Consider the following 14,769-nt stretch of genomic DNA (forward strand, 5'->3'; position numbering starts at 1 on the left):
GTGTAGCGAATTTTTACTTTGAGCCAAGAATCTAAACTGCACAGTTATCTCATGGTCACTATTTTGTTGTGTTTGGTTTGGTTTCCTTTGCTGTGTGGGCTAACATTTTTTGAATGCAATATTGCTGAGCAGGGCCATATACAACTCATGCTTACTGTCAGCTGCTGACATGGAAATGAGCAAGACAGTATAAGACATAATCATGACTTGAATAAAAGTGACTGAACCCATTTGTTGGGATTGCTAGTTTATGACTGTGTTATCTTAAAGCAAGAGGACAGCAAAAAGTAGTTATCCAGAAAAAGGTTCAGTACCGAAGTGCATTCCTAATGCTCAGGAATACACTTTCCTCTTCCCAATATTATTACAATAATAATAATTATCTTTAAGGAAATATCAGGAACACCTCAAATAGACATAGGGACACATTGGCTGCTTCTCTAATGGGCCAAGGGTGTGACACTTCAAAATATAGACACAATGAGAAACAATAGCAGCCTTGGGGATGTCTTGGTAAAAATATTTCCCCATCTGCATAGAAATCCACTGTCATTGTGAACGGCCTGTTCGCATTTATATTAAGGAAAAGATTGTAACAACATAAACAAGATTGTGCTGGAAAAAACAAACACTGTGGCAATAATTCATTGCAAGATTAATTTATTGTAAATTCATGGTAAGAGATCACATTCATCTTTTAAAAAATAAATGTCTGACTTGTAGCAACCATTAAGGCAAATGAAGTAACTTTTAAAGTAATGACCGTATCGTCACTCAGAAAAAATTCTGGGTCAGGGCAAACATCTGTTGAAGATGGCAGTAATATTTCTACTAGACTAAACATTCCACAAGGATAAACAAACCAGGAACTGGTTCTGAATGCAAGAGAGCTGAGCAGGGGCATATAAAACTCATGCTTACTGTCAGCTGCTGACATGGAAACCTAGACTGCCCAATATCCATAGATAAAGACCATTAAGAAACATTTCCACAAATTCTGATGTTTAAATGCTGTCTCATTTTCCCAATCTTAAATTCAGCTCTCCACATTTCTGCATCAGCTTGAGATTTTTTTTCTAAGTGTCCTCATGAAAATTCACCAGCATTTTAGTGCAAATTTATCATAAAATGCACTTTTCCATATGAAAATCTATTTTTCTGTGCTATTATCACCAATATACAGAAAGCATTTTTATCCACACTTCACCCTATTACATGTATTTTTGTACACATTACTTGGCTGGGAAACTGCATTGCAAAATTCAGAGAAGTGCAAATTTTGAAGGATGGCTGTGTTTTGATTTGTGTACTGCTGTGGACAGTGTGAATTCAGTGAGTTTTCCTTTTACTGTGAACTGAATTGAATTTCTCCTCCATCCCTACTGAGCCTGTGTTTTCCCCATTCCTTGCCTCCAGCACAGCTACAAGGAAGAGGAGATCAGAATCTTCCACCTCCATTTTGGCATCATGTTGGAAGCCTAAGCTATGGTCAACCTTAACTAGGTGCTATTGAAACAAACCAGCTTAATAAACCAAGATTTGAAGTTGGCTAGTTTCATAGTTCGGACTTAACACAGTTTGTTTGGGTTTGGACATAATGCTAAACTGTGTTCAGCATTATGTCTGAATGAGGCAAGTGTGTTTGCTTTATCACTCTGAAATGCAGAGAAAAATAGATAGCTGAACAGAATCATAGAATAATAGAGTTGGAAGGGACCCTGAGAAGGTCATCTTTTTATCAGTCTTTTTCTTCTTTTTGCAAAGTCTACATATCTTTATTTATTAATTTTATTTATTAAAATATTTATATATCACTATTAGAAATAAAATAAAAATCAGCATCTTGTTGGGTAGAGTTACTTCAGAGTTTCCTCCAGCAGCTTCTCAAGCATAGCTGAATGAATGTCATAGAATGGCAGCCCATCTACTTCCATTTCCAGACTAGCAGTTTTCCCACTGCGTACTTCGAGTCGCTGTAATATGTTCAGCAACCTTTCTTCCTGCACAAAAAAGTCAGATATTATTGTCAGTACAGCTGTTATTCAGAAACTGTTCAACAAGACCATGCTAAACCATTCAAGATATTCCACTCATTGGTTTTTGAAAACTACTTCTCACACAACCAATAGACAGATCAGAGACGTACCTCGTGAGATAAAACTCTGGCGTGGTCTGTTTGCTGTCTTTTGAGATTATGCAAGACTGTCAGTTTCTACTGACACCTTTGAGAATTCAGTCATGCTGAACATCATCACATGTAGAGTTCAGTACATATAGGATAGGTTAGGAAAGGAAAGGGAAGGAAAGAAGGAAAGGTCAATATGGTGAGTCAACCTCTCAAAAACTCATTTGAGAAGATTGCTTACCTTCTTGGGCTTGATATCCTGCCTTTCACTCCCCTTAAGGAGTCTCAAAGCAGCTAACAATCTCCTTTCCCTTCCTCCCCCACAACAAACACTCTGTGAGGTGAGTGGGGCTGAGAGACTTCAGAGAAGTGTGACTAGCCCAAGCAGCTGCATGTGGAGGAGCAGGGAAGCGAACCCGGTTCACCAGATTACGAGTCCACCACTCTTAACCACTACACCACACTGGCTTCTGAGGGCCAGCGCCTCCTTCCCATCAATGATGCCGGGCTGGGACACCAGGGCTAGTCTTGCTGAAGCATGAGCTTCGGCATGCACTCCCGGCTTGAAATCCAGCTCCACACCATCCTGCCAAATTGGCCAATGGCAGGCTGGCACAGAGGGCGGGACTCCTCGGGGGGCATGCCTGAGGGAACCATCAGGCTTCCCTCAGGTCCACTCCCAGGGGATTTAAACAGCCCACGCCAGCCCCTGACACCCAGCTCTTCTCCTTGCTTTCCCCTCCAGAAATAGGGTATCCCATTAAAGGGATCTGTGAAGGAGTTGCTTCTGTCCATTTGCCCAGACAGGGGCTTGGGTCTCAGTGCAAAAGAAATGACACCTAAACTATGCTTTTAAAATTATATAGTAATAGAATTTCAGGAGCTGGCATGTTCTCCAGAGTGAATGAGCAATTCGGATTAACAGCTGGAAATCAGATGATGATTCTTAATTATTAGAAGCAGAAAACTGGGGAGCAAAAGTTCATGAGAGGCTCAGCTTAGGTGGACAAATCTTTGAAGGATATAGTTAGATTTAAATTCTGAGGGCTGGAAAGTGTTGTCCCTCACAAATGTTGAATTGTTCTATGTATAAAGCCACTCTGCATTACATTTCCTGGGTTTGGTTTTACTTAAGTCTGGAGTTTGTGTAGTTGCCTTATTTGGGAGTGCAGAAGGAAATTTCACCTGGGTCAAACGGACTAGTGGACTTTTACTTTTGCTTGATTATTATTATTCTACTGTACAGCTTCACTTGAGTCATGTGTTGCTATATGGTCTTTAGGTAAGGTAATTCAGGTACCGTACTTTCTCTCTTATAAGAGAACACAGGGTTATAGCTTGTACAGGTAGATTGAAGGATGATGAATAGGTTGTTGTTTGTCTTTTGGACAAAGAACATTAGATGGCCTTTGGTCTCCTACAACCTTATCTGCTGTGAGACCCTTTAAAAATGAACCAACCAATGTTATTTGTTGCTATTAAATTCAGGCAGTCATTTTTGGGAGCAAAAAATGAAAATGTTTTTAGTCTCATATTAATATCAGGCTATTTAGAGAGAATAAAGCAATCTCTTTGGCCAATGACTAGTGTTTAAAGAAGAAAATTTGTACAAATATATAAAACAACACCAAACAAAACAAAATACTATAATAATAAAATTACTAGTGATTGTATATACAGAACACTAGCAATAGAAAACAACATTCTAATTTTCTGAAATTAGTTTCTGGAGAATTTTGCATACAGCAGCACGGTATTTAGCCACACTGGAAGAGGGGGACTTATGTCTTTGTCCCTTAAGCACTTAATGGGCACAGCTCTTTTCCCACGGCTACAACAGTGATGACTTCTACATATCAGAAAATGAGGCCTAGATGTGAATATCCTAATACAATCTTTTTGGACTATCTTCTTCAAAGAGAATACCTTGGCCACAGATGGAAGTGCTGATGACCATTTCATTTTGGCAGATGACCTAGGAAATCCCACAGCTTTCCTCAGATAGCGGTCATGTATTTCACAGGTGTTGAGGATATATAGGGCGCAAGCGACAGCATAGCCTCCCCAGTTGGAAACCCCTTAAAAAGGAAAAAAAAATACTATTAAATAGAATGCACAAGTTTTGAATGTCTGTAAGGTGTTCAAACAAGGTATCAACCGAACAACCTATAAACCTATGGTCCATAATATATTTATACCACCCACTCTGGGCAGCTCCCAATCAAGTGTTAAAAACAATACAGCATTAAATATTAAAAACTTCCCTAAACAGGGCTGCCTTCAGATGTCTTTTAAAAATAGGATAGCTGCTTATTTCCTTCACATCTGAAGGGAGGGCATTCTACATGGCAGGTGCCACTACCGAGAAGGCCCTCTGTCTGGTTCCCTGTAACCTCACTTCTCGCAATGAGGGAACCGCCAGAAGGCCTTCAGCGCTGGATCTCAGTGTCCAGCTGAATTTAATGCCATTGACACCTACATGATAGAAGGAAATTTAAAAGGGAGAAGCATTCCCTCACTGTTAGGTCTCTGCAGGATCTGATTTCTTTCCGCAGGGCCTGTAAGACAGAGTTGTTCCACCTGGCCTTTGGCTTGGAATCAACTTGATCCCCTCCCCCACTTTCCTTTTTTCTTTCTCCTTCTGTGATGGAACTCCTATTTGGGGATTTCCCTGGCTTTTTTCTGGCCCATGTAGGAGCAGTCTGGGTAGTTGGTCTTGGTGAAGATTTGACGTTTTCATCCCCAAAAAAGTTTTTGATTTGAGTTTCTACTGAAATGAGGCTGCATTTTAATGTTGTATTTTAATCTTGTTTTCAAGTTGTATTTTAATCAATTGTTTTTATACCTGGTGTAAGCCACCCTGAGCCCTGAGCTGGGGAGGGCAGGGTATAAATAAAATTTATTGTTATTATTATTATTGTCTTGGTGCCTAACTCTCTTCTATGGAAGAATCAAGAGATGATGATGATGATGATGATGATGATGATGATAAGCTACCTGCAAAATTTCATCTTGGCATCTCAATGCAAATAATAATAATAATAATAATAATAATAATAATAATAATAATAATAATAATAATAATAAATGCCAGTAGTGAAGCAGCCAGAAAATTGTGGGGTGGGGGGTGTTGTTGGGCACATGCAGGTTGAGTGAGGCAGGTAAGTCACATTGTGCAAGTGACTTGCACAGATCAGATGCATTTGTTTAATAATGCCCTCTGTTCCATGTAAGTGTTCGAATTTCATATACACATTTGGCCCGTTCTTCACTTACCTGCAACAACTGTAAAATCAGCGTCCACGTTACAAGCTATAACATCTCCATTTTTAATGTACTTCTTTACAGCTTCTTTCACTTTTCCCATTCCCAGTTCATTTCCTCCATCCCCAATGCCTAAATTAAAATTGACAAGGTATGGTGAAATATCATACTTATTTATAAATACAGTATAAACCGTTAATGAAGCATACAATGTTACTTTAGTGGAGGGTTGGGTGTATTGTTGTTTTTTAATAGCTAGGTGGTTCAATTCTTATTTAACATACAACTTTTATTATAAAACTAAAAGCATCGAACAACAACTACATGAAATCCATGAATACAAAGTTAAAAACACAGCAATGCTTAAACTAATTTGACATCAAATTATCAAGGAAAATTTAAATTATTGGTAAATTGTTAATCCTGGCATATATTATCCGGGAGCAAAGGTCCTGCTGGTGGGCGACCTAAATAATAATAATAATAATAATTTATTATTTATACCCCACCCATCTGGCTGGGTTTCCCCAGCCACTCTGGGCGGCTTCCAACTGAATATTAAAAACAGTACAGCTTCAAACATTAAAAACTTCCCTAAAGAGGGCTGCCTTCAGATGACTTTTAAAAGTAAAATAGTTGTTTATTGCTTTGACATCTGCTGGGAGGGCGTTCCACAGGACAGGCGCCACTACCGAGAAGGCCCTCTGCCTGGTTCCCTGTAACCTTACTTCTCGCAATGAGGGAACCGCCAGAAGGCCCTCGGTGCTGGATCTCAGTGTCCGGGCTGAACGATGGGGATGGAGATGCTCCTTCAGGTATACTGGACCGAGGCCATTTAGGGCTTTAAAGATCAGCACCAACACTTTGAATTGTGCTCGGAAACGTACTGGGAGGTTAGGTCCTGATGACCCCAGTTTACAAACCAAATACAGGCAAAAAATAGGGTACCCTGACGATTTGGGCCTGGAGGTTTTACAACTACCAAGGCAGTCAAAGGATCAACATTCAAATTTTGCTGGAGCCTGCCTCCTCAAATACTCTAGGCAGCTAAGTCTTCATATCCTAAATGGTTGCACCAGGGGCGACATCCCTGGGGAATATACATTCATGTCTGGGGTAAGATCCAGCACAATTGATTATATGTTGGCGGACAGCGAATTGCTAACAAAAATAGTGAATTTAAAAGTGCTCCCATTCATAGAGGGGGACCATTTCCCTTTGCACCTCCAGGTGTCTCCGTTAAACTAGTCACCCTTCCTGAGAACAGTATACCCTGCAGAGATCACCACATTGAGTGACCTGGCTGCCGAGTCAAATGGACCCCTGCACTTGACTCCAAACTGAAGAAGATTCTAACCTCTGAAAAACTCCGTACAATTTTAACTGACTTTGGGGATAATCCTAGGCCTGAAGACCCAGTTTCCAAGTATGAGAGCCTGCTCCAACAATTGAAACCCTATCTTTTTAATACCACAGAAAAAAGGCCAACTAAACCAATAACATCAAATAAACCCTGGTTTGATTACACCTGCTTTGAGGCAAAGAAAGCCCTGCAAAATGCTTACAAAGCTGCCCTGACAGCCGAAAATTCTGTCAGACACCAAGCCTATCTTGCTGTCCGTGCCCTAAAAAAAAGAGTATAAAGACCTAATACTGGTACAGGCCTCAGGAACCAACAAACTACACATAAACTCCATCGGGAGCTCAGCGGAAAAACCCGCAAATTGTATTCTTAAATTCTTCAGTGCACAAGGGGGCTTCTTCGTCCCCGCAGCTCTAAAATTATACAAGGCCAAAACTTTGGCACAACTCCTGTATGGTTCCTTTTTGGGTCCGCCTTTCTCTGCTTTCTCCCCCCCTTGAGAGAGTTCAATCTAGACTTCTTAGAGCTCTCCTCCAAGTCCCCAGATGTGTCTCAAATGCATGGGTGAGATTGGAAACGGGGATGATGAGAGTGGAGGCTAGCATTTGCTTAACATCAATTTACAAATGGCTGACATTGAATCTGCTCCCCCCTGAGGGATAGCCCCACTGATCCTCTGCGATCAATTCCAGTCAGGCTGGCAGACTGCAATTCTGAACACCCTCCAGAAACTGGGTTTTGCCCCTCAAGCCCTTCTAAGTCTGGGCTTGGGCCAGGCAAAAGCCACAGTCAGGCAAAGAATATTAGATACCGAGAGACAACAGGACTGCGCAAAGTTCCCTGACTATAAAACTGGAGAAATTGAGAGATATATAGCCGCACCGGCAGCATATCTCTTCTTTCTCGTATCTAGGGATGCACGAAGGGCCTTTACACTCGCCAGAAGCTCGGCTCTTCCCTCGCCGGTCCTGGATGGAGCCTTTAGAAGGGTCCCATATGCTCAGAGACTTTGCACCTGTCCATTGGGAGAGATAGGAAGCCCAGAACACTTGTTCTTTAGATGTCCCTTTTATAAAGAGGCACATAGTAAGATCATGGATCCCCTACTGGTGAGGCTTGCCGACCTGCAAAAGCAAAAATTTGACCTTTTGCTGTTGGGCAAAGATCAGAAGATGACCTGGATGGTCGCCAGATTCTGTCTACAGATCTGTAGGCACAGACCATCGCCCAACTCAAAATAGTCCGGCATGAAAAGCCCCAAACACGGTTCCATGGGTGATTCTGAGTCAACTCCCTGAGACAGTTTATTGCTGTACATTGTTTCTAAATTTAGTGTTGTATATTGTTTTAATTGTCTGTTTTAACCATATTTGCACAGCAGTTTTTAACGTTGTGAGTGTCCTCTATTTAAGAGGCTTCTACTCTGCAGCCTCTTATAGTTTTCTTATCTGCGATTCTTTTAGTTCTTATGCTCTTACAGTTGTTTTAACTGTGTGTCTTTGTTGGTTTTTAGCTCTTATCTGTTTTAATTATTAGTTTTTTATCCACCCATTATCTGTGTTTAATCTTGTATTTTATTCGGATGTTTTATGCCTGTTTCCTTGTCCTCATTTGCCCTAACAATTATCGGTCAAAAATCCCAACTGCTATTTTATCTATATGCTTTTCTTAATCCTGGTCTATGACCGTAATAAAGTTGATCTCATCCTGGCATATAGTCTAGATTCTACTTTTGCTGCTAAACTAATTGTTTAGAATTGTGGTCAAGTTCGTTACACAGAGAGGAGGGATGCAGGCATTGAGTTTTATCATTTTCTTGTTAACAGCTCTAATCATTTTCCTGCTAAAGGACATCTCAACGCTTCTCAATGCACTTCATCTGCTGAACAGTTCTTCGTTTAGAATTGTTAACAGAGTATTTAAAATGTCATTTCTTCTTTTTTTCTAAAATGGTCATGTTAAAGTAATGTTTCTTCTCTAGCAATAGGAGGCAATATAGTAATAGCCAATTAAGGATTCAACAGTTAATCAATATAGACCTACATTTCATTTGACCAAAGTGAAAGTCAACATCTGTCTTAATCAACATGGATTCCAACATGGACCATGATTTATTGGGGGCTGTAATGGTCAACCAAGAGTACATCAGGTACATTTTGAAAAAAAAAAAATCCAGATCAATATATTTGCGTATAAAACAAATAAATGCAACTTTGTCAAATTAAAAGTAGGTACTGTAAGCCCATTAATCATTTTATTTCACTTTAGGATTTGAGCAAGCTTACTAAACCAGTTTTGAGTATGCAGCTTGGACCCATTTCCCAAAGGTTATCCCATTATTAAAAGCTTTTGATATAAAATGACCATTCAATATAATCAAAGGGCTTTTCATCTTACAGAACAACATTACTGCCTTTCTAACCTGTGCTAGAGATCTGCAACCTCCCAGATCATCATTTTCACTCCTTCTGAAGATTGGGATATTTGCCCATCTCCAGCCTTGTATCACTTCACCCCTCCCCCAGGATTTCCCAGTGATCATAGACAGAGGTCCGTAAAGTCCAACAGGAAGCTCATTGGGTCTTGAATTCAAAGTAGCTATTTCCTGACCAAAGTAGCTATTTCCTGACCAACTCTTTATCCATCTTGAAATTCAGTCCTGAACCGTCATCGGTCATTCTACTTCTGCAAAGTTTTACACGGCAAACAAACTGGAATAACAGACATCAACCTTTATGGTTTTCACTAGCATGTAATAATAGTAGTACATCCTTTAGGTTATTGAACAAAAATGGCACCACACTTACCTGTTGTAGTAATTCCTGGGATATTTTGTGCAGCTAGAAAGAGTTCATCAATGGGATCCACTAAATGCTTAATATTAATTTTTCTTGCATTATAATAATTGCCATCAGCAGCCATCCCAGTACGTTCAATTGCTATCAGGTGATTAAATCTAGTTAACGGGGGAGAAATTATATTATGAGGAGCAGTTCTACAATTCAGATCTAATAGATTTACTTCTGCTCTTTTTCTTTGTTCTTTTACAGCCCCCATGTCAGGCGAATGCCACTATCTCTTGCCCCTACCCTCCTGCAATCCCTCCATTCACATATATCTCCTTGTACTATTCTGGATTATTCCTCAGGAAACTGGCTATTATAATTCCACTGGCAACCAGCTTCTTCCACTTTCCCCCATCAGGTCTTTATTCTCACCCTTCACTCTTTACTAGTAAGAGGGCTTAAAGACTGCCATGAGATAAACAGTTGTGTCTTCCTCAGTTTGCTTACTCCTTTGCTTTTTTAAGGAACATACCTAGGCTTTTCTGGATTTCCATCTTCACACAAAAACAGCAAAGCTGAATCCACAGAATCACTGTGATAGCTAATTATAGGGACCGGTGTCTCCAGTATCCCTAGAATATAACAGAAACATAATATATTCAGTGGAGGATAAAAAGACAGTAAGGCTCATGCAATAATTGCCTTAGAGTAAAGGTAAAGGGACCCCTGTCCAGTCGTGACCGACTCTGGGGTTGCGGCGCTCATCTTGCTTTATTGGCCGAGGGAGCCAGCGTACGGCTTCCGGGTCATGTGGCCAGCATGACTAAGCCGCTTCTGACGAACCAGAGCAGCGCAAAGAAACACCGTTTACCTTCCCACTGGAGCGGTACCTATTTATCTACTTGCACTTTGACGTGCTTTCGAACTGCTAGGTTGGCAGGAGCAGGGACCGAGCAACGGGAGCTCACCCCGTCGCGGGGATTCGAACCGCCGACCTTCTGATTGGCAAGTCCTAGGCTCTGTGGTTTAACCCACAGCGCCACCCGCGTCCCAAAATAATTGCATTATTTCCTTGCAATTATAACATTTTATCAGCTGCTCAGTGGTCTGGGAAGCATGGACCTAGCTCATTCATGGCTTACTCAAATGGCTTTCCATCACTTTTACAAAAATAAATGGTCTTGGGAAGAGGAGGTGGAGTGTTACTGCAAGAAGGCAAAACCAGAGACACAGAATGTAGACCCAGCCATAGATTTACTTTGGTATTGCAAAAAACTATTCAATTCAGGGTTGAAGAATCCAGGCGCTTCTGATGTCAAGTTCCCACCAGATCCAGTCAACTAGGTCAATGGTCAGGGATTTAATTAACATTATATACACCGTCTTAGCCACATGTGGGGAATGTGCTATGAAGACATGGACCAAGGGCTGTCTTGACTTTTCAGAGGAGAGATAATCATGGGGATGACAGTTCTGGTAGCACCCCCATGATAAACATAATACTTATGTCTGATCTGGCCATGGCGATACATGGTGCACTTTCTTTTCCCCATGACTGTATATGACCTGGGTCCAGGCTGGGTCTTCCCTTTATCTTCCTGGAAGTTGAGAATGTGGTCATTTTTAAAAAATTTCAAGATATCTTCCTCTTAGCTCCACTGAAAACTCTTGTTTTTAAAGCAAGCAACACATAATCAAGTTATGTTTACAATGGCCATGCCATACCTTGTTCAACGGCTTCCTTGATGATCTTTTCATTCAGATTCAGAGCTCTTTGATCAGTTACAATAGCTACATTCTTCCCCAAGGCCTTCAACATAGCTGCCATTGCAATAGCCCCTGGAGGCCCATCGTTCTCTTCAGGCGGCTCATACTTGAAGTGGGTAGGGAATCCAGTAGTAATCAGCACAGACTGGGCATGGGAAATGGACAGACATGCCTTCAGGAGTTCATCTTGAGTAAGCAGATGAGTCACACCTCTGTCCCCTAAAGGCAGATAAAACAACTTTTCGAGTGAAATCATCCCTGAGCGTTATGCCTTGCTAGTAACATATTAACATTTAGATAACTATCGGAGAATTCACCCGCACATTTCAAGCAAGGCCTAATCTGAGCACAATGCTGATCCACAACAGGTTTCCACAATATCCACTGCACTATCTCACAGAACCAAGGCACCAGAATTAAAAACTTAGTGTTGCTTTGCAGCTCTTTCTCCTTGCCCATAATGCAATACAGAAGTTAACCGTGCCCTGTGGAATGCCCTCCCATCAGATGTCAGAAGGAAATAAACAACTATCTGACTTTTAGAAGACGTTTGAAGGCACCTCTGTATTAGGAAGTTTTCAATGTTTGATGTTTTCCTGGGCTTAATGTGTTTAATTTGTTGGAAGCTGCCCAAAGTGGCTGGGGCAACCCAGTCTGATGGGCAGCATATGAATTACTGATAAGAACAAGAATAAGAATAGGTATATATTGAATGCTTCAGTTTTTGCAGGAGTTATTAGCATTGGCTTCCTTCTGTTTCTGTTAAATTTTTCAACGCATAAACATGAGTGACACATAGGCAAGGCAAGGGTTAAAGAGGCAGCAGGTGAATTGCATGGCTAAGTGTTCATGACCCAACCAAAAATCCAGCCCCATTTCTCTTCCTTTTGAAGAGAGGGGCAAGCACAAGCTTTAGCATGGCAAATGACAGGCGCCTTTGCTCTGGGCAACCTAACAGGCACTTTTGCAAGTGGGTGGGGCCTAGTGTCTCTGTATCCTTGATGCTGGAGGTGCTGGCTCCAACTTACTCTTCAGTAGCTTTCCTGGAGGAGACTCCTTACTGACAGGAGTGGCAGTAGGGGTTGGCAGTGGAGCTGGCCCTTGAACCATCCTCAGGATCCAGCTCCTGACTCTCTTGATCACTGGCCCCCTCTTCTAGCTTAGACGTTTATTGATTTCATCTCATCTCAATCAAGCCCTCTCTTGGGTCCTCAGGTTCCAACTCCCTGTCCTTTCCCAGCCCTGCTTCCTCCTCACAACACTTCCATTACCCTCCATGATTTCTCTATGGGGCTCATGACACAGAAATGGGCATATGCATATTATCAGGAACGGAGCGCCCCTTTAGTGTCTCGATCTTCCCTTTGACAAGAGTTGATGCAGGAAAATGTGCTGCAGACAAATCTTTACAATAAAGTTTTTCAATAAGAATGCGTCTACCTGGGTCTACTCCTACCATGTCTTCCAGACATCTGATTTTTCGCACAGCTGCTGACGACGTGATGCTGTAATGCAAAGGATTCTGACAAATACGATAGACTTCAGGGACCTCTTTACCATCACCCGCTGCGGCATCCTCAACTTTCAGGTCAGTAATAAACATGCAACCAGGAGCATGGGTAAAAGCAAGCGGAGACTCTGAAAAAGACAAATAGGCAGAGGACAGATCTCTAAAAACTCTCTTCTTTGGACTCACCCATGCAGCAATAAAAATATGTTGGATACTGCTGTTTAAGCCATGTCAAAGGGGAAGGCCCTGGCAGAACCGGAGAGGCCGCGGAGCAACGAACCTCCCTGCCCAGGCCTGATCCTGGATAAGACCTTGCCGGTGGCCATTTGGAGGCCAAAGGCCTGAAAGGGAGAGGTGGAGCCCATAGTGGAGTCCGCTCAGTGGCCAGGAATCGCCCCCGGCACCAGCAAGTGGGAGCCTTCGTGTGAAGGGTCTGTCAATATGGCAACCCTAACAGGGGGGAGGAAAGGAGGGGGAGAGCAGGTGGGTGAGGAAGGGGTTAGCAGCAGGCAGGGGGCAAATGTCAGAGATGAGGGGGGGTGTCCTGATGGGAGGGGTGTCTGGGTTTGTGCCCTTCGGAACATGGAAACCCTATAAAAATAAACAAGGGCAGCAGTAGCATCGCAAGCAAAGGCTTGAACTGCTCACCTCTGGGGGTACCCTATTTTAACCTGAAAGGCAGAGTTTTCTGGCTGTACCTCCAGTCAGGAGACAGACCCCACATTTAAGTATGCTCCCTGTACAGGAGCTGAGAAACAATTTTGGAAGTCTTTGGAAAGTACGGATGTTCATTGGAAATTGAAATTGAAGCAGAATTTGTAGTACTTTGCTTGTTTGTCTGCAGTCAGGAAAGGGAAAAAATCAAGTGAATGTTATGAATGAATATTCATGAAAAAATACATTACTCAATAAATGACTTTTTAAGCATTGTTTTGATGTTTACAATGAAATGAATCTAAGTTACATAAGTTATGCAACTTATGCTAAATAGAAGGCAGTGAGATGAATAACATAATATTTGGCAGAAAATTTGACAGTAGCCAATAGTCTTTTCTTTTTATCTCTGTGGCAGCATCCTGACAAGGTTGGAGTTGTGGTAGAGGGTGATAGCTTTTTTTTTTTTTAAAGGCAATTTCCAAGTTTAGGTCAGGCTTAATAGAATAGTATATGGACCCACGCTGGAAACAAATCTGTCAGGTTTTTCTGGCTGAGTTTTTATTTAAATTTGGTAGAAAAGGTAGCAATTTTCTATACTATAGGAGAAATTCTAAAAAAATCTTCATTATTTATACATACTGCAATTGCTGACAGCTTCTGCACCTGTAACCCCACAGGCCCAAAAGACTGGAATATCCCCAGGTTGAGCCTGTACCGTATCGCCATAGTCTGGATTGGAAAGGTCTTGGATTCCTAAAAAACCTGTAATCCCAAACACGATAAAATCATATGAATATTGCGGGAGAGCTAAAGGAAAACCCAAAGACATCAGCCTGCTGTTATAAAACAGCAATAAATGAAGCGATCCTATACATGTCTACTCAGAAGTAAGTCCCACTGAATTACAGTATGGCAGCCTTATGTCCTGTTCATGGACATACTTTCTTAAGGGTGTGGTTGGCTGAATGTTGCTGGAAGATCCCATTCCCCTTACAGAGCTACAATTCCCAGAATTCCCAGGGAATTCTGTTAAACAACTCTGGAAACTGTAGCTCTGAGAGGAAAATGGGGTCTCCTAACAGCTCTCAGAACCTTTAACAAATCACACTTTCCATGATTCTTTGGGGGAAGCCTTGACTGTTTAAAGTGGATTATACAACTTTAAATATATTGTGTAAATTGGGCCCAAGTCTTACATTAGGTGTCAATGTGAAGTTCACTGAGGCTATTCCTGTATTTGTGTATAAAGTCATCCCAAAACTAAGCCTGGATGGGAAGTACATTTCCCTAGAGAAAC

At 41.6% G+C, this 14,769-nt stretch overlaps 1 protein-coding gene across 3 annotated transcripts in view; it reads right to left on the reverse strand.

Annotated features, from left to right (window-relative positions):
* Window positions 1–643: 643 nt before the first annotated feature.
* DGLUCY (D-glutamate cyclase) overlaps window positions 644–14,769 on the reverse strand; it is a 32,405-nt gene continuing 18,279 nt past the window's right edge. The window contains exons 6-14 of one of the 3 annotated variants that reach the window (XR_014002633.1): window positions 14,112–14,234; window positions 12,746–12,943; window positions 11,264–11,524; window positions 10,071–10,170; window positions 9,560–9,708; window positions 5,402–5,521; window positions 4,052–4,203; window positions 2,147–2,241; window positions 1,783–2,000 (exon numbers count right to left, since the gene is read on the reverse strand). Coding sequence is in view for 2 of the 3 variants with exons in the window: in XM_081173266.1 (XP_081029392.1) it covers window positions 1,857–2,000; window positions 4,052–4,203; window positions 5,402–5,521; window positions 9,560–9,708; window positions 10,071–10,170; window positions 11,264–11,524; window positions 12,746–12,943; window positions 14,112–14,234 (1,247 nt within the window). In the remaining variant the exon portion in view is untranslated. Of the gene's footprint in view, window positions 2,001–2,146; window positions 2,242–4,051; window positions 4,204–4,319; window positions 4,601–5,401; window positions 5,522–9,559; window positions 9,709–10,070; window positions 10,171–11,263; window positions 11,525–12,745; window positions 12,944–14,111; window positions 14,235–14,769 lie in introns of those variants that run through there. The other 2 variants (XM_081173266.1, XM_081173267.1) reach the window with 2 other exon arrangements.

Source organism: Podarcis bocagei (assembly GCF_964188305.1).
Source record: "Podarcis bocagei genome assembly, chromosome: 1".
Lineage (NCBI taxonomy): Eukaryota > Metazoa > Chordata > Lepidosauria > Squamata > Lacertidae > Podarcis > Podarcis bocagei.